General features: G+C 34.2%; 1 protein-coding gene across 4 annotated transcripts in view; it reads left to right on the plus strand.

Annotated features, from left to right (window-relative positions):
- The window catches only part of LOC105486048 (transient receptor potential cation channel subfamily C member 4), a 225,385-nt gene that overhangs the window by 74,827 nt on the left and 134,766 nt on the right, over positions 1-15,792 (plus strand). For all 4 annotated transcript variants that reach the window (XM_071081461.1, XM_011748736.3, XM_011748735.3 and 1 more), the window contains one exon: positions 1,967-2,371. In XM_071081461.1, coding sequence (XP_070937562.1) covers positions 1,994-2,371 — 378 coding nt within the window. In that variant the 5' untranslated portion in view covers positions 1,967-1,993. The remainder of the gene's footprint in view (positions 1-1,966; positions 2,372-15,792) is intronic.

A 15,792-nucleotide genomic window follows, 5' to 3' on the forward strand; every position in this document is an offset into this window, starting at 1 on the left:
ATTGATCCCACACACTGTTACAGACTCTGACCTGGGACTGAGAAAAAAGGTGCCAAGGAAGGGAGTGTCAACCACCTCTCCAAGGCCAACATTGTAATGGCATCACTGATGCAAAAAATGGGGGCATTCAGGATCAGATAATTACAATGACATAGATAGACTCATAATCATCTTGATTTACTCAAGTTTTAGTGATATTGGAGAAATATTAAATTCTCCTTGATATTCTGTAATATAAATGCTATTCCTGTTATTCTAGAGTGAGTTAAAGCATTCCAACAATACTAAAGTTATAATCAGCCTTCAAGTAAGTAATTCACACATCTGAAATTAATACATATTGAACACTCACTTTTTGCTTAGTCTGTGAAGGTAGCTTTACAAAATATTATGCCAGAGAAATACCAATTATGAAATAATAGTTTTTCATAGTAGCTCTTATACCTAGATATTTTAGAAATCATGATGAATTATCTGGATGTCAAAGGGTAAAAATTACTTCCTTGATAATTAAAATAATAAATTGAGGTAATACGCAAACAATGTGAAATTTCCCAAAATAAAAATATTATTAAATATCATCATATTTGTTAATGTAATTCATGTTTAATCTATGGTTAAAACATTATTCAAATCAAATTAATTTACTCATAAAATGATTAGGGTTAAGAAGATCAATTGAAAAGAATATGCATGTTTAAGTACTTAGAACACCCTATTTATTTTAATTTCGCAGAGTAAACATATGCAAATAAACATGTGAGTTCAATTTAAATAACATAGAAAAATAAAATAGGTTAGATAATAAGTACGCAAGAGGAACTAACAGCAACAAATAAATCACACTCAAGATGTAATACTTTTTTTCTATGAATCTCTATCACTAGGATGATACTAGATCAATATGACTTCCAGTACCTTTGTTAATTTATGATAAGATGAGCTTTCATTTATTTGAATTAATTTTCTCATATTCACCTATATCCTTAATCTAACTTTTAAATTAAAAAAATTATAATGAATACATTCCTGCCTTGTGGTTTATTGTTATTTTTTTAAGGCAGTAGAATTAAGAAAATAACATTTTTATGATAAATTCTTTCACCATTTAATCCTTTCCAAACCTTCTTTTGGAAATGGAATTGCTTAGACTCATCTTGACGATTAATTAATATTCTCAATACATGTCTTCCCCCCTCAATGAACTCAAAGAGAGAAAAAAATACAATCATGTTCATTGGGCTCAGTATATTTTATTGATATTAATGTTGTTAATTTACATTAACTTTGATGTCCCTACTTACTAGCATTAAGTATAGAGGGCAGGGCACAGTGGCTCACACCTGTAATTCCGGCAGTTTGAAAGGTAAAGGCAGGTGGATCTCTTGAGCCCAGGAGTTTGAGACCAGCCTGGCAACATGGCAAAACCCTGTCTCTACCAAAAAAACAAACAAACAAACAAACAAACAAAATGAATATATGACAAATTAACAATATTTTGCAAACACAATGGTATTACATAATCTCAATAGCATTTCCACAATTAGAAAAATTGACAATGAATTATACATTTGAATATTTAGTTTTGAGATCTCAAAAATATGGCCTCTGATATTCAAAGTGATTGTCTGAAAACTATATATAATTATGATAAACTTTGTAAATAATTTCCAAAACTCTAAATGCATTCTCTGATAAAATTCACTTTCAGAGTAACTTTTTAAATAGTTTACCAAATATTAATCTCTTTTTATTTATTTTAGAAGGAGACTTTGTTGCCACATAATTTAACAACTATTTAGTATTTATATTGTTTAAGAAAAAAAGAAACCTTAACTCTTCATAGTTACTAATGATGGTATTGTTGTTATTGATAGTACTGTGAGTTGGAGAAGAAGTATGATGCTTAACAATTTTAAAAGCATATTAACACTAATATCTTTGTGTTTTTGGTTTCTACTTTCAGAGACAAAGAAATAGCATGGCATGAAACATGGCTCAGTTCTATTACAAAAGAAATGTTAATGCTCCCTATAGAGATCGCATCCCTCTGAGGATAGTAAGAGCAGAATCAGAACTCTCACCATCAGAAAAAGCCTACTTGAATGCTGTGGAAAAGGGAGACTATGCCAGTGTCAAGAAATCCCTAGAGGAAGCTGAAATTTATTTTAAAATCAATATTAATTGCATTGATCCTCTCGGAAGAACTGCTCTCCTCATTGCAATTGAAAATGAGAACTTGGAGCTCATCGAACTACTCTTAAGCTTTAATGTCTATGTTGGAGATGCTCTATTACATGCTATCAGAAAAGAAGTCGTCGGAGCTGTTGAGCTGTTATTGAACCACAAAAAACCCAGTGGAGAAAAACAGGTACCTGCAAAAATACAGTTTTTAATTTATTTCACCTGCAGAAGAGTTTTTTTGTTTGTTTGCTTGTTTTTTCTTTTTCTTTCTTTTTTTTTTTTTTAGAGTTTCAAATGCCCTGAAAATTTAAGAAATATAAGCTTCAAAATCTGAACTATATTATAACAGAAAACTACTATTAGATACACCCTTCATGTCCTATGATAGTTACATCCACTTGCATTTCCTGCCCTGGAAAATCATAAGTAATTGTGAGAGCTAAAGCAAAATGAAGTAATCTAAGTAGACTGCTCATAAATTGGAAACATTTCTACGTAATGCTCAACACAGGTTGCTTGTAACTTTATGTGTATGTCTGGGTGTTTTTTCCTCTTGCCTTTCATTTTCTTACATTCTATCCTAGCAGAGGGTGAATTGGTTTCTTATTTTCCCATTTAGCCTGCTTGCCTGTTCTGGGCTTGTGCGGCTTACTGCAAAAGTGAGTTGCACCATCTAATTTTGATATTATCCTTTAACAAACTCTAGTAGATTCTTTTAAATTGAGACTTAAAGAAAGAAACGAAAAGGATTACTTTGAGACAGCTGAACTCTGACTGTGGGCTTAACGACATCAAATTTACTAATGGTGCAAATGTAGCTATACCTTATAGTTATCAACAGAAAATAAACTAAAATGGCACACAATTATAAATACAATGTATGTTTTTTTCTTTCTCTCTCTCTGTCTTTTTCCACTGAGGAAGTGGAGACATCATAGACAGGAATGAATAAGGAGTCTGTTTTTGTCTGTCTGGACTCTTCCCTTTGCAACTGCCTTGTGTCTGAATTATCTATTTGATCCTTTTTCCTTTCACACTGAACTCATCACTTCCTTGCATCAAGGCTAATTGACTAATGGGATTGCAAAGACATTGCAGATTCTGCAGTGGTTCAGAAATCTGTCTTTTAAAGTAAAATCTTATAAAATGGATGTTATTTCAGCTCTAGCAAATTCTAGCCTATTTGATAATATACACATCTCTGTCTCTGCAAACGCTAGACTGTTAGGAGGTGTGCTTTTTTTTTTTTTTTTTTTTTAAACAAGCAAGCTCTTCTTGCTTTCCTGGAGGACTTTTATCAGAATTTTTGCCACATTATTAGGAAAAGAACTTTATAGCTGAGCATCCCTGTCTGCTGGGAAAAGCTTGTGTTTTTATGGTCCCATTTTATGTTTCATCCCCGTTCAACCCTTCCCCTCACCTGAACTAAAACTTTGGTAAGATAACACCCCACAGCAACAATACTTTTTTGCTTGTTGCTTTGCTGGCATTTTGCTGTTTCTTTCATAAACAGTTGTTTGTGGATTACTCTCATTATACTGGTAAAATTTTACTGCTATGAAAATTTGCTTGTTTCGTGTATCCTTTCAAAAGTGAACAAGCCTTGATCGGGGTAGACAGGTAATAGTAATATCCAAAGACACATTTCATGTTATATACCAGACTTTCACCACTAAGGAGGTACAGAACACAGACAGGAATGAGTAAGAGTCTGTTTTTAATCTGTGTAAGTTTAGGTGCTACTACTTTAGTCTCCTTGTGGTACTGAAATTCTTTCCACAGCTGACCTCTCAAGTATTTGCATTTTCTAACAGCAATGATATTATATTGTACACTCTCTTATTTTATGTCTATATAGGCAACCATAAGACAGATGTTTTGGCTGTGATGTAAATCATTATAGATTGCAGCAAGTGTATAGAATAAAACTGCCATTGAACATGTTTTTGATTTTATTACTAAAGAACCTTCTTAGTTCTATTTTCTAGAGAACACTGGCCATAAATTTCAGTGTCTCTTTAGTCAATGACATTTGTACTGACCAGAATAATTTTGTGTCTGCAGAAGATGTCTGCTATTATGAGAGTGTTTGTTGGAAGATGTTCAACTTCTGAACTAAACTCTAGCCTCACAAGTAGGTCCTGGCTCCTTACAGGCATTTGATCTGGATCGTGATTATTAATAAAAGGCAGTCAAGGTTTGTGATCTGCCAGGAGTCTGAAATTTCCCAGACCGTGTGTTTCTGGAAGATTTCTCTTGTATCAGTCTACTGGCCAAGAATTCCTTTTCTATTTGTACATTCTAGAATTCCTCTTCAGTGAAGGCACTGAGAATAAACAAAAATTGTATGATTTTGTTTGAACTTTATAATTTTGAAAGAGTAATTTCAATCTCCCTCAGAATTCTTGGCATCTTGCACAATGAAAACTGAAGTTTTAGCAACATGAAATGTGCATAGCGTAGCACACAAAGATTTCCTCAGTGCTTGGGTCGTATCAAATCCCATTAGAGCCTGGCTGTTTGTTTGTGATTTTCTTAGGTAATTTATTTCCTAAGAAAGGTCAACATCTTTTGGAATGACAGTTTTCATAAATCACTGTGTTGTAAGTAGCAAATATGTTCTTGATAGTAATTTTTTTCTCTCATAAAGGTGTAATTCCTTATTCTTGTGATCATTGAAAGCCATTTTTGTTCTATTTTAATTCTCCTAATTTTCATACTCATGGTATCCCCAAAAATTCTGGGACATGTTGTCATTCGTTTTGTTGAGGTCATTGAAGCCGAATGATAAAACCTGAAAACAATAATATCAAACTGAACAAAATAAATGTAACATCCTAAAATGAGTAAAGAAAGAGGTTCTAATAAAAAAAAATCATCCAAATCTGATTTTTAGAACGCTTAGTAGTTTCTAAAATGTAAGAAATGTGTATTCAAAATATACTCTTTTAGAAATTTGTCACATATTAACTTATTTCTCTGGGAAAAAAAAAGATTTCATAGGCATCCTTAGGTCATGGGAGCTGTGAGATTTCAGATGAATTTGTCTACGCTTAAAGGCTTTCACTGGGGAACAATTTCCAGATGCCTGCTCTGCCAGGCCTCGTCCTGGGCCCTGAGGAGGAGACACTGTTCCTTTTCTCAAGAGTCCTAAGGTCCGATTGTGAATACAGAAAAGAAAAGTATCATGGGAATATGAATAAAGGCTGTCAGAACTGAAAAGATGAAAATGAATCCTCAGAAAATTATGAAGTTAAATCAGCTGGATTTGGCAAATACAAAATGTTAGCGGGTAGAGGGCTGGAGAAGGGCTTGAAGGAAAAAGGAGAAGAATGTTGATGGGTATAAACCTTGAAAAAAATAACACCATTAACTGAAATAAAGCCTGTAAGAAAAGACTTATGGGACCAAATTGGACATCTGTAGTTTTTTATTTGTTAGTATTAATACTTAGGAGTTAATTAGAAATGTTGGATTTAAGAATGGGGTCTAAGATTGTTATGTAGATGATATTGAAGCAGGACATTGAAGCATATAAAATCACCTTGTCTTCCTGCAGTTCTGACATTGATTTTTTTCTTTTTGACCTTATACATGTTTTAAAGATTTGTGATTTTTAGTATATTAAATGATTTTCCTCAATGCAGCATGTGATGAAAAGATCTAGATATTTCCAGATAAATAGATGGGCATAGATCATTAAATATTTTCTTCCATATTTAAGGTAGTCCTTCATAAATCAGGGTCTTGAATTTAGTTTTTTTGTTTGTTTGTTTTTGTTTTTTAACAAGAAAAGTAATAGCTTATTTCTTTCCCACAGGGGACAGCACAGAGAGCCTCTGATTCTCTACACTAAGCAGGAATCATTGCACTGATAGTGTCTGATGACTTTACCGAGCTTGGCTTTAACCTTCTTAATAACCTTATTTCTCTAGAGGGAATAACTGAGAATGACTTCTTAACCCTCTTTTCAGTCAGTTGATTGGTAATTTGACTTTTCATTGTTTTTAGCAGACCTTAGATGTCTTCTAAGTCCAGATTTAATTTCAGTTTCAGCCGCTTCAGTAAATGTTTATCAGAAGCAGACCTTGCTTTTCAATTTTTTTGTTAGATCAGTGGTTGTCAATCTGTAGCATCATCACTGGAAAGGCTTGTTACAACACAGACTACTAGGACCTACCTGCAGAGGTTCTGACAGAGCAGGTCTGAAGTGAGGCCTTGGGATTTGTATTTCTAATGAGTACCCCAGGTAATGCTAATGCTGCCAGTCTAGCAACAGGGCTTTGAGAACCACTGATTCAGAGGATGTTGCAGGTTATAGAAAACCTACAGCTGTATATTTTATGTTAGATTTCTTATACTATACTATGCTAACCTGGTTTTCAGGAAATTTCAATTCATTCCCTTAAATACTTGCTATTAAGTGGTATTTAATATATGAGAGTTTCCCAATTTCAGTAACATCCGTATTATGTATTCCTACTTTGGAAAAAAAGACTTTGCTATACATTATAAACAGTTAAGATTCCAGAGTGATTAGCTGAAGAAATTTTGGTTTTAAAGTTCTACTAAAACTAATGCAGAGTATTTTATAATTGGAAGGATTCTTAGAGATCAACCTAATCAATCACCTCATTTTCCAAAGGAGAGACAGGAAAGAGGACTCAGTGGGGCAGTGGGTTGGCCAGACTGAAAGGACCTATAAATTAATAGCCAGCGACCAACCTTGATATAATCTGGATAATAATAAAAATTGTATGACAAAAAATGACAACAACAGTAGTAATACTAGATGATATTCACTGAGTTTGTCACCATGCCAGTAACTGTGGTTAGAATTTCACTTGCTTTATCTCACTTAATCTTTATATTGTCCTATGAAGGTAGGTGCTATTGCTATCTCCACTTACAAGTGGGAAAATGAAGGCATTAAAAGGCTTAAGTGACATAGTGACACGTCCCAGATCACAAAGAAAGGAAATACCAGTGCTGGAACTCAAGAGTCTCTGAAGATAGTCACTATGCTGGTGTGGCTTTAGCCATTGCATCAATTTGAATGGGTGTCATTTAAATCATTAATTACTTATTTTAATTCAGGATATGAATTAGACAAATTTTAAGAAGTCTCTGGATGTACACATTCAGACTGTCTCTATCCTGAATATTATAATGCCATTTATAATTTTGTTGCCCAACAAATATTAACTGTGACCCCAGAAACTCCTTACCATAGCGTTGCACTAAGAAATAACAAAGTCATTAGAAGTTGTGAAGTGCTGGGAAAGAGCATAGAAAGAAGTGAAGTGACAGTATGCTGGCTTCCAGTCCAGTTCACCACTTGCTAATTGGACAAGCGTCTGAATCTCTCTGAGCCTTTGTTTTTTCTTGGCTGTTAATCAGGTTTGTGGTCTGAATCTTACCTACTTCTCAAAGTCTAGTGATGTTCAAATTCTGTAAAAGTGTTTTTATAAGGTAACGTGTAATAATAGTTTTGGCATTATTACTGTATTATGCCATTATCTCTGTCTTCCTATTGACAAAGAAATGTACAAATAATACAAAATATGTGAAAAGATTAAGCATCAGCAATTTACCCTTTAGAGTTCAAGACCTCTTTTTTCATTTGCAAAATGTTGCCATTGTTGATATGGTGTGGCTCTTTGTCCCCACCCAAATCTCATGTTGAATTTAATCCCCAATATTAGAGGTGGGAGCTGGTGGAAGATAATTGGATCATGGGGTCATTTTTAATGGTTTAGTACCATCTCCCTAGTGCTGTCCTGTGATAGACTTCTCACAAGATCTGGTTGTTTGAAAGTGTGTAGCACCTTCCCCTTCGCTGTCTTTCTCCTGCTGCCATGTGAAGACATGCTTGCTTCCCCTTCACTCTTCTGCCGTGATTATAAGTTTCCTGAGGCCTCCCCAGACATGCCTCCTGTATAGCCTGTGGAACTGCAAGTCAATTAAATCTCTCTTCCTCATTAATTACTCAGTCTCGGGTAGTTCTTTATATCAATGTGAGACTGGAACTAATACAATTGGAAACACAAACCCAATTCAGGGAGAGCAAAAGAAAATATATCTCGGTTTACTTATTTCTTTCTACCTCAGTGCATATAGGAAATCTTTTGTTTTGACGTACCTGTTTCGGTAGATTTGTTAATACAATTGTGCCTTGAGAACATTGCCTGTTATGTGATCAGAAAATCAAACAGTCTGAAATAAGACATTGGTAGTAGCATGTTAATGCAAATATATACCCAAAATATACACTGCTGAATAAAAATATAGAAGAGTTTTAGTCAATATGGATTCCAATAAATATATTCCTGTCTAATGGACATAGAAATGTGTTCTTTAGACAAATCTAAATTTTTTGGAATGAATCAAAAAGGATTCAGTTACCCTGAAAAAACTTCACTTTTAACTGTTGTATTGATTGGGTTTTCCACATTGGGCTTTGGAACAAGTCTGCAATCGCATGAACTTTATATGGTTATTATTAAATGATATTGTATACCAAGAGAGTCTGTAAACTCTAACTCATAGAGTCACCCTCTAAAGAATGAAAACATTTTAACTTCTTTGTGGTTAGCCCAATTGAAATTACTCTTTTCTATTTGTTTTTATTATACCCTGTTTGAGGTCAAATCTTGGATATTGACAGTAAGTGAGCCTCAATGTATGTGTAACTGTAACTCAGGTAACATCAAAATTCAGAGAGAGAGAGAGCTAAAGAGAGAAAGGAGTAAGAGTTATGGTGTAGTATTAAAGATGTTCATTTCTCCCCATAAAATACTTATCCTATATTGAGATAGAGCTATCAATTATATTTCAATTATACATGGGTTATCAATTATATTTCTTTATATATCAATTTATCAATAGGAAAGTGTCTTAGACTATTTTCTTATTCTGCCATTAAGATTAAAAAGCTGAAAATGGTCCCCAAATTTGATATTTTCAATGTAGTCAATATAAACAAGTACTTTGAATGTCTAAAAAATAAATGGAATCTTATTATTTCACAGCAGGGAGTATAAAGGCTATTACAGCATAGAACATAGTCAGCTGGCAAATGGCAGTCATAAGAGACCTGAAAAATTCTCTCCTGAAAGAAAAAATTCTTAAAAGATGGACCATGTTGCACTATTAGTATGATAAAGTGGTTTAAGCTACTTGGCTATTCTGATTTCTGTATTAATACAGCATTTAACTTCCTTAGTCTCATTGACATGGTTTTTGTCTTGAAGACCAGCAAATTATAGATAAATAATCCCTCTGAAACATGTTCTGTTGCTTTACCCTCTCAGCACGACATACTATAAAAGCAAAAATATTAGATATATTTGGAACACACAGGAGTGAAAGGCATTTACCACTCTCAAAAAAAAAAAAAATCAGATAACACAAAACAAAAAAGCCACAAGTAATAAAACAAACCTCTAAGTGTTTAGGGATTTTTATTCCACGATGTGAAAATACAGGATGGGGCTCTTCTTCACTATGTTTAGGTAGAAAAACTGAGTCATGTAGGATCTTTAGGTTGGAAGGAGTGAGAAATAGTAGAGAGGGTTTCAAGAGAGAAATGTTTAGGTATTAATGTTGTCTTATAATGTCAGAAAAATTGTTTAGTCCTTTGAGCCTTGACTTTCTCATCATGGATACTGGGCTAATACCTGGGTGATGGAATGACCTGTGTAGCAAACCACATGGCACACATTTACCTATGTAACAAACCTGCACATGTACCCCTTAACTTAAAAGTTGGAAATTAAAAAATGACAAATAACTAACAAAAAAATCTAAACCAAAGAAAAAGAAGGGGATTATAGCTGCCACTCACCAGGATCTATGCCTAACATTGAAAGAGCATGGTAAATAGAAACTCTGATACCATTTGAAAGTTATTATATTCTTACCCTTAAAGCACTTCATATTATTATATGTGATTAAATTAATAATGCATATGTGTATTGAAGAGGCTAAATATTCCTCAAAGCAAATACCCTGTGAAGTTTTAGTGCTTGTATAAAGAATGGGTTTATATTAAAATAAGAAAGAGACAAATGAATCTTTCATATGTGGGTTTTGTCGAAAAGCTTTTGTGGGGTGATTTTATTAGATCCCTCTAATCCATTATTAACGTGATTAAATCTAAAGTTAATAGCATTATGTTTCAGTAAGCAGTATATTAATTGAATTTCTTCATTAACCATAATAATGAAATATTAATCATTTAGGAATAATAGTCATATAAACACTGTAATTACTTGAATCCGTAAGGTGTTAATATAATTGGGAATTATGAAAATACACGTTGTGATTAGGATGTTCAGTAACTGTTTTCAACATACCCTTTCTTTCTGCTTGCTATATTCACTTATTCTTTGATTACAAGCAAAATGAGTAGTTTTCTGGTTTTGGTATCAAAACACAAGCAAACAAGGATACAGGTAATGCTGAATTTTAAATGTTCTTTTCCACATAGAGTAGAATGACACACACTGGGGCCTATCGGAAAGTGGAGGGTGAGAAGAGGGACAGGATCGGGGAAAATAACCAGGAGGTACTTGGCTTAATACATGGGTAATAAAATAATCTGCACAATACATAAGAATATTCGTAGCAATATTTTTTGTAATAATCCCAAATTGGAAGAAACCCAAGAGTCTATCAATCACAGAATTAATAAGTGTATACAATTAAATTTATAGAAATTGGAATCGCCTATGGCAATGAAAAAGAATGAACCACAGGTAGACATAATACATAGACAGATCTCAATATATGGATGTTGAGTAAAATAACCCAAATACAAAAGTGTACATAAGTAAATCTTATATGATTCCATGCATATAAAATTCAAAAACAGGCAAAATTAATTTACAGCTATAAAGTCAGCATAGTGATTAATATGGGGAGTGGTGATAAGTAGTGTTTCATTGGAAGACCTGAGTATATTAGCTACATCTACCTGGATGGTATGAGAAGGCTGTGGACAGAAGGCAAGACTAAATCAGTGAGAGGGGTTTGGGATGCCACTGCCAAAAATTGGAAGAAGACCCAATCATATAGGGTTTGAACCATAAGGACAGAGCGAACAGAGTGAATTATTTTCTCCAGGTCACCAAAAATCTGCAATAATAGCTTAACATTGTCAGTCTTTTACATTTTAGCAATTCTGGTGGGTGGGTGGTGATATAACATTGTTATTTTTATTTGCATTTTTCTCATGACTAATAATGTTGAGCATCTTTTTATGTTTACAGTAAATTGTGATATTCTCTTCTCTGAAACCTTTTTCAAGTATTTTTCCCACATTTTAATTGGCTTGACTGTACTTTTCCAACTGCTGTGTAAGATTCTTGACATATTTTGGATGCAAGTACTTTGTCAGATATGCATATGTCTGTAACCATTATTACTGAACTCTATTCTATTCCTTTGCTCTAGTCATGTATCCTTGAGCCAATATCATAGTATCTTAATTATTGCAGCTTTATAATAAGTCTTAATATCTGAAAAAATAAAAATAAAATTAAAAAAGAATCTGCACAATAAACCCCCATGACACAAGTTTACCTATGTAATTACCTCCACTTGTACCCCAGAACTTAAAAGTTTTTTAAAAAATGTTCTTTTCAAGAACGAGTTCTTCAAGCACCTAAAAAGAGTGTTCTTATTTTCATTATCACAATTTATGTTTTATACACTCATTTTTTAATCAGTTTCTAAATATGTCAATGTTCCAAGTCTCTATTGTTTGAGTCATTTATTAGAAACACTTGACAATAATTTTGTGCTACAAGCTTTGAGTATGTGAGAACTAACTTACAGAATACAGCTTTCTGAGGGAATGCTAAAACCCACCTAGGAGTGGGTAAGAGAAATTGATAGTTGTAAATTTTATCAACTGGATGTATAATCTCTCTTCCCTTAAAAAAGGTGATACTATATAAGTGGAGTGAGGTTAACTTTGCCTAACACTCATCTCCTTAATTGCAACATCCCTTCTTGATTTCTGGAGTCCCTGAGGGAAAGTATATAGATTCATTTGACTTGGAGATATAAGTTTAATCACTAAGCAACACTAGTATCATTATATATAAATGTGAATTTTTGATGCATTGATATTTGGATGAGTAAAGTAAAAATGAGAAATAATTACACATTTATTTGGACTTTATGTTTTGTGTATTTCCCACTCTCCAAAATTTCAGATAATTCTCAATTAGCAATATATTGAATAATTTTCTTCAAAACATAATACATAACTTCAAAAAGCAAATAGGCTGCAGTGAATTGTAAATCTATTTCAATATTTTACCCTAGTCATCTAAGGTCACAATAATAAAAATTGCTAACAAAAAATTCAATATGCAATTTATCGAGCATCCTCTTAAGATCATTGTAGATTGTTATATTATTTAAACCTCATAACAACCCTTGTGATAAGTTCTTTCATTATTGTCATTTTAAAAAGAGAGGTGTACTTCCCTCCATGTCACTAGAAGTAACTAAGTACTTCAACTGCCATTTTCCTCCCTCCAGCACCAAGTGGGTACTGCTAAGGAGTTGCAGAGTTCATTCTCGTTGACCCTAGTAGCAGCCTTTGAATCTTTGTTGAACACTTGTTTAAGCAGTCACGACTAAATAATAGGGGTTCAATAAGGGAGGAATAAATGCATGTACATGAGTGGGGAATACAGAAAATGTTTTCTTTGATGGTTTGGGATGTATTTTCACATTTATTTGGTAGATTCCTTCCACATATTTGAACTGTTATGGATAAAGAAATTGTGGCTCAGAGAGATTAACTTGCTCAAGTGAGATTTGAGTAGAGGTTTCTCTGTTTTCCTGGACTTTATTCTTATTTTGCCAAATTGCCTGGATATTTTGACCCTGACATGTCTAGAAACCTAAGCTCTTTTGAACAGGTCTAGAAATAAACCGTGGCCACTAAGCAGCATAGAAAGTTCTTTGCATGCTTTTGATGGAGCAAGTGTCCTGAAATTCCTTCAGCCAGAGGCCCCTGACTGAATCTTGGCCCTTGACTGAAGCTTGAGTGCATTAAATTACTGATTTAACAAAACTGGTTATCTGATTTTCTCAATTCCTCTTAGATTGTTGTAGGAAGAGACTGGCAGTAATAAGAGACACTGCTGGCACATTGAGAAATTTCTGGGAAGAGGGAGGCGAGAACAGCACATTCACAAGAGTGTAGGAGATTTAATGTCAAGCAATGCACATTTCAATATTACCCTGTTGGGCAGCCTGATGCAGCAAGTTGAGAGACTCTGGGAGCGGCCTATTGCTAAACTGAAACCTGACAGCTGAGACTCTGCAGAAATAGATCCCGCCATCCATGCTGGAGGCAGTTATTTGGCAGATAACCTGAACCCTTTTTTGATATAAATTATAAAATATGATGTGATATGATATAAATTGTGAAACACTGATGAAGTTAAACGTCTCTCTTCTTTACTATCATTATAATCATATCCTATACGCCTCCTCATACTCTTAGAATATTACGTTGAAAATATGTTTTACTTTCCTCTACTTTGTGAGCTTCACAATACCACAGGGTATGTGTTTACATGCATATGCATACACAAATATATTAATATATATACACACATGCAGACACACATGAATATGTATGTATCTTACTGATTTATCCATCTGCAATGGCATAGACTTGATTTATAGTAAAATTTCTTTTTTTTTTAAATTTATTTATTATTATTATTATACTTTAAGTTCTAGGGTACATGTGCATAACGTGCAGGTTTGTTACATATGTATACTTGTGCCATGTTGCTGTGCTGCACCCATCAACTCGTCAGCACCCATCAACTCGTCATTTACATCAGGTATAACTCCCAATGCAATCCCTCCCCCCCTTCCCCCTCCCCCCTCCCCCCTCCCCATGATAGGCCCCGGTGTGTGATGTTCCCCTTCCCGAGTCCAAGTGATCTCATTGTTCAGTTCCCACCTATGAGTGAGAACATGCAGTGTTTGGTTTTCTGTTCTTGTGATAGTTTGCTAAGAATGATGGTTTCCAGCTGCATCCATGTCCCTACAAAGGACACAAACTCACAGGAATACTACGCAGCCATAAAAAAGGATGAGTTTATAGTAAAATTTCAATGCTGCATTTCCCCTCCCTCTCCGCTCTTGAAACGTTTGTTCATTGGGGTAGTCATCTTAGGCTTTGCTTGGACATGCTTTTGCCCAGCTCTCTTTAACATTTGTTTATTGGGGTGGTCCTCGCAGGCTTTGTTTGGACATACTTTCCCTCCTACTGTTAGGTAATAGATGTAGTAGCCCCAATTCAAAGTTTTATCTTTTCCTTTCCATACACTAACTGTGTGTGTGAGAGAGAAAGATTTGGGAAGTGAAGAGAATCCAGTGAGAAGATTAGGGGAAAAGCTCATTCATCGAGCATGGAGTTTGCAGTTGCTGTTGTAGCTTTCAGGAAGTCCATGGTTCTGGTAAACCCCCAGGCTTGATTTGAGGTGCCTGGGCAGACAGTAATCTCTCTCTCATCCTTGGGAACACAAGTGCCCCCTAGTCCAACTTCAGTTGTCTACAAAGAAATCCTCCTCACAAATCCACCCTTTTCTCTATTGTCTCCATGCTATACACTCTTGAAGCATTGTGAACTCTGGAATCTGTCATCAATTGTATCTGGTACCTGTGAAAATTTCAACTTTCATACCCTGTTATCTATATAAGGAACTCTCACCTCTTTAAAAATGTTGGATTCCTTTTTTCCTTCTATATATACCCAACAGATTTCCTAGTACATGATACGTGTTCAATAAATGTTGGCTAAATTTAATAACAAGGACTCGAGACTCCGCAAAGACTTGCTGATGGTTATTATAATTTTTCTATTTCTTAGGTTATAAAATGAATCTTACCAATCAAAACTTGTTCTTTACATCTGCTTTCTTTCTATATTCCACACACACACACACACACACACACGCATGCACAGTATACCTTCGTTTAAAAAAATGAAAAAATAAACTGCTTTTCTTAAAATCACAGATAGTTTCTTAGGTTTGGAGGAGATTCTAAAGGTTATCTGGCACAATCACACATACAGTGTCTAGTATTCATGCTCAGCATTCTTGATATATTAATAGAATCACTCTCTTCTGCTCCCTCTTCAATTTCGCTATAGCAGAGCAGCAAGGGAACAACTCAAGATGAGGAAAGAAGTAAGAAAGTGAGGACAAGGGTTTTGATTAGCAAAGTTTCAACAAAGGATAATGTGTTTTCTCATTTCTTCTTATAACTTTAAAATTTCCTTGGTTGCCTACTGTGATCAAAATCTTGTTAAAACATACAAATGAACCTCTCACCTCAAGGAATCTAATTAGCAATCAATTGCAGTTTTAGGGTAAATATAAGTAACTATATTTAACGTGCATCCTCACTTTTTTCTGTTTTCTATACAGTATTGGTTTCCCAATTGTATTCACATCTATTTTTTTGTGAGAGTAGGCTGAAAGGACCTAATACGTAACAGTCATATCACATTTTGTAAGACACAGAAACTGAAGTAGTTCAACATCAATAAAAGAAGATATA

Source organism: Macaca nemestrina, chromosome 16 (assembly GCF_043159975.1).
Source record: "Macaca nemestrina isolate mMacNem1 chromosome 16, mMacNem.hap1, whole genome shotgun sequence".
Taxonomy (NCBI): domain Eukaryota; kingdom Metazoa; phylum Chordata; class Mammalia; order Primates; family Cercopithecidae; genus Macaca; species Macaca nemestrina.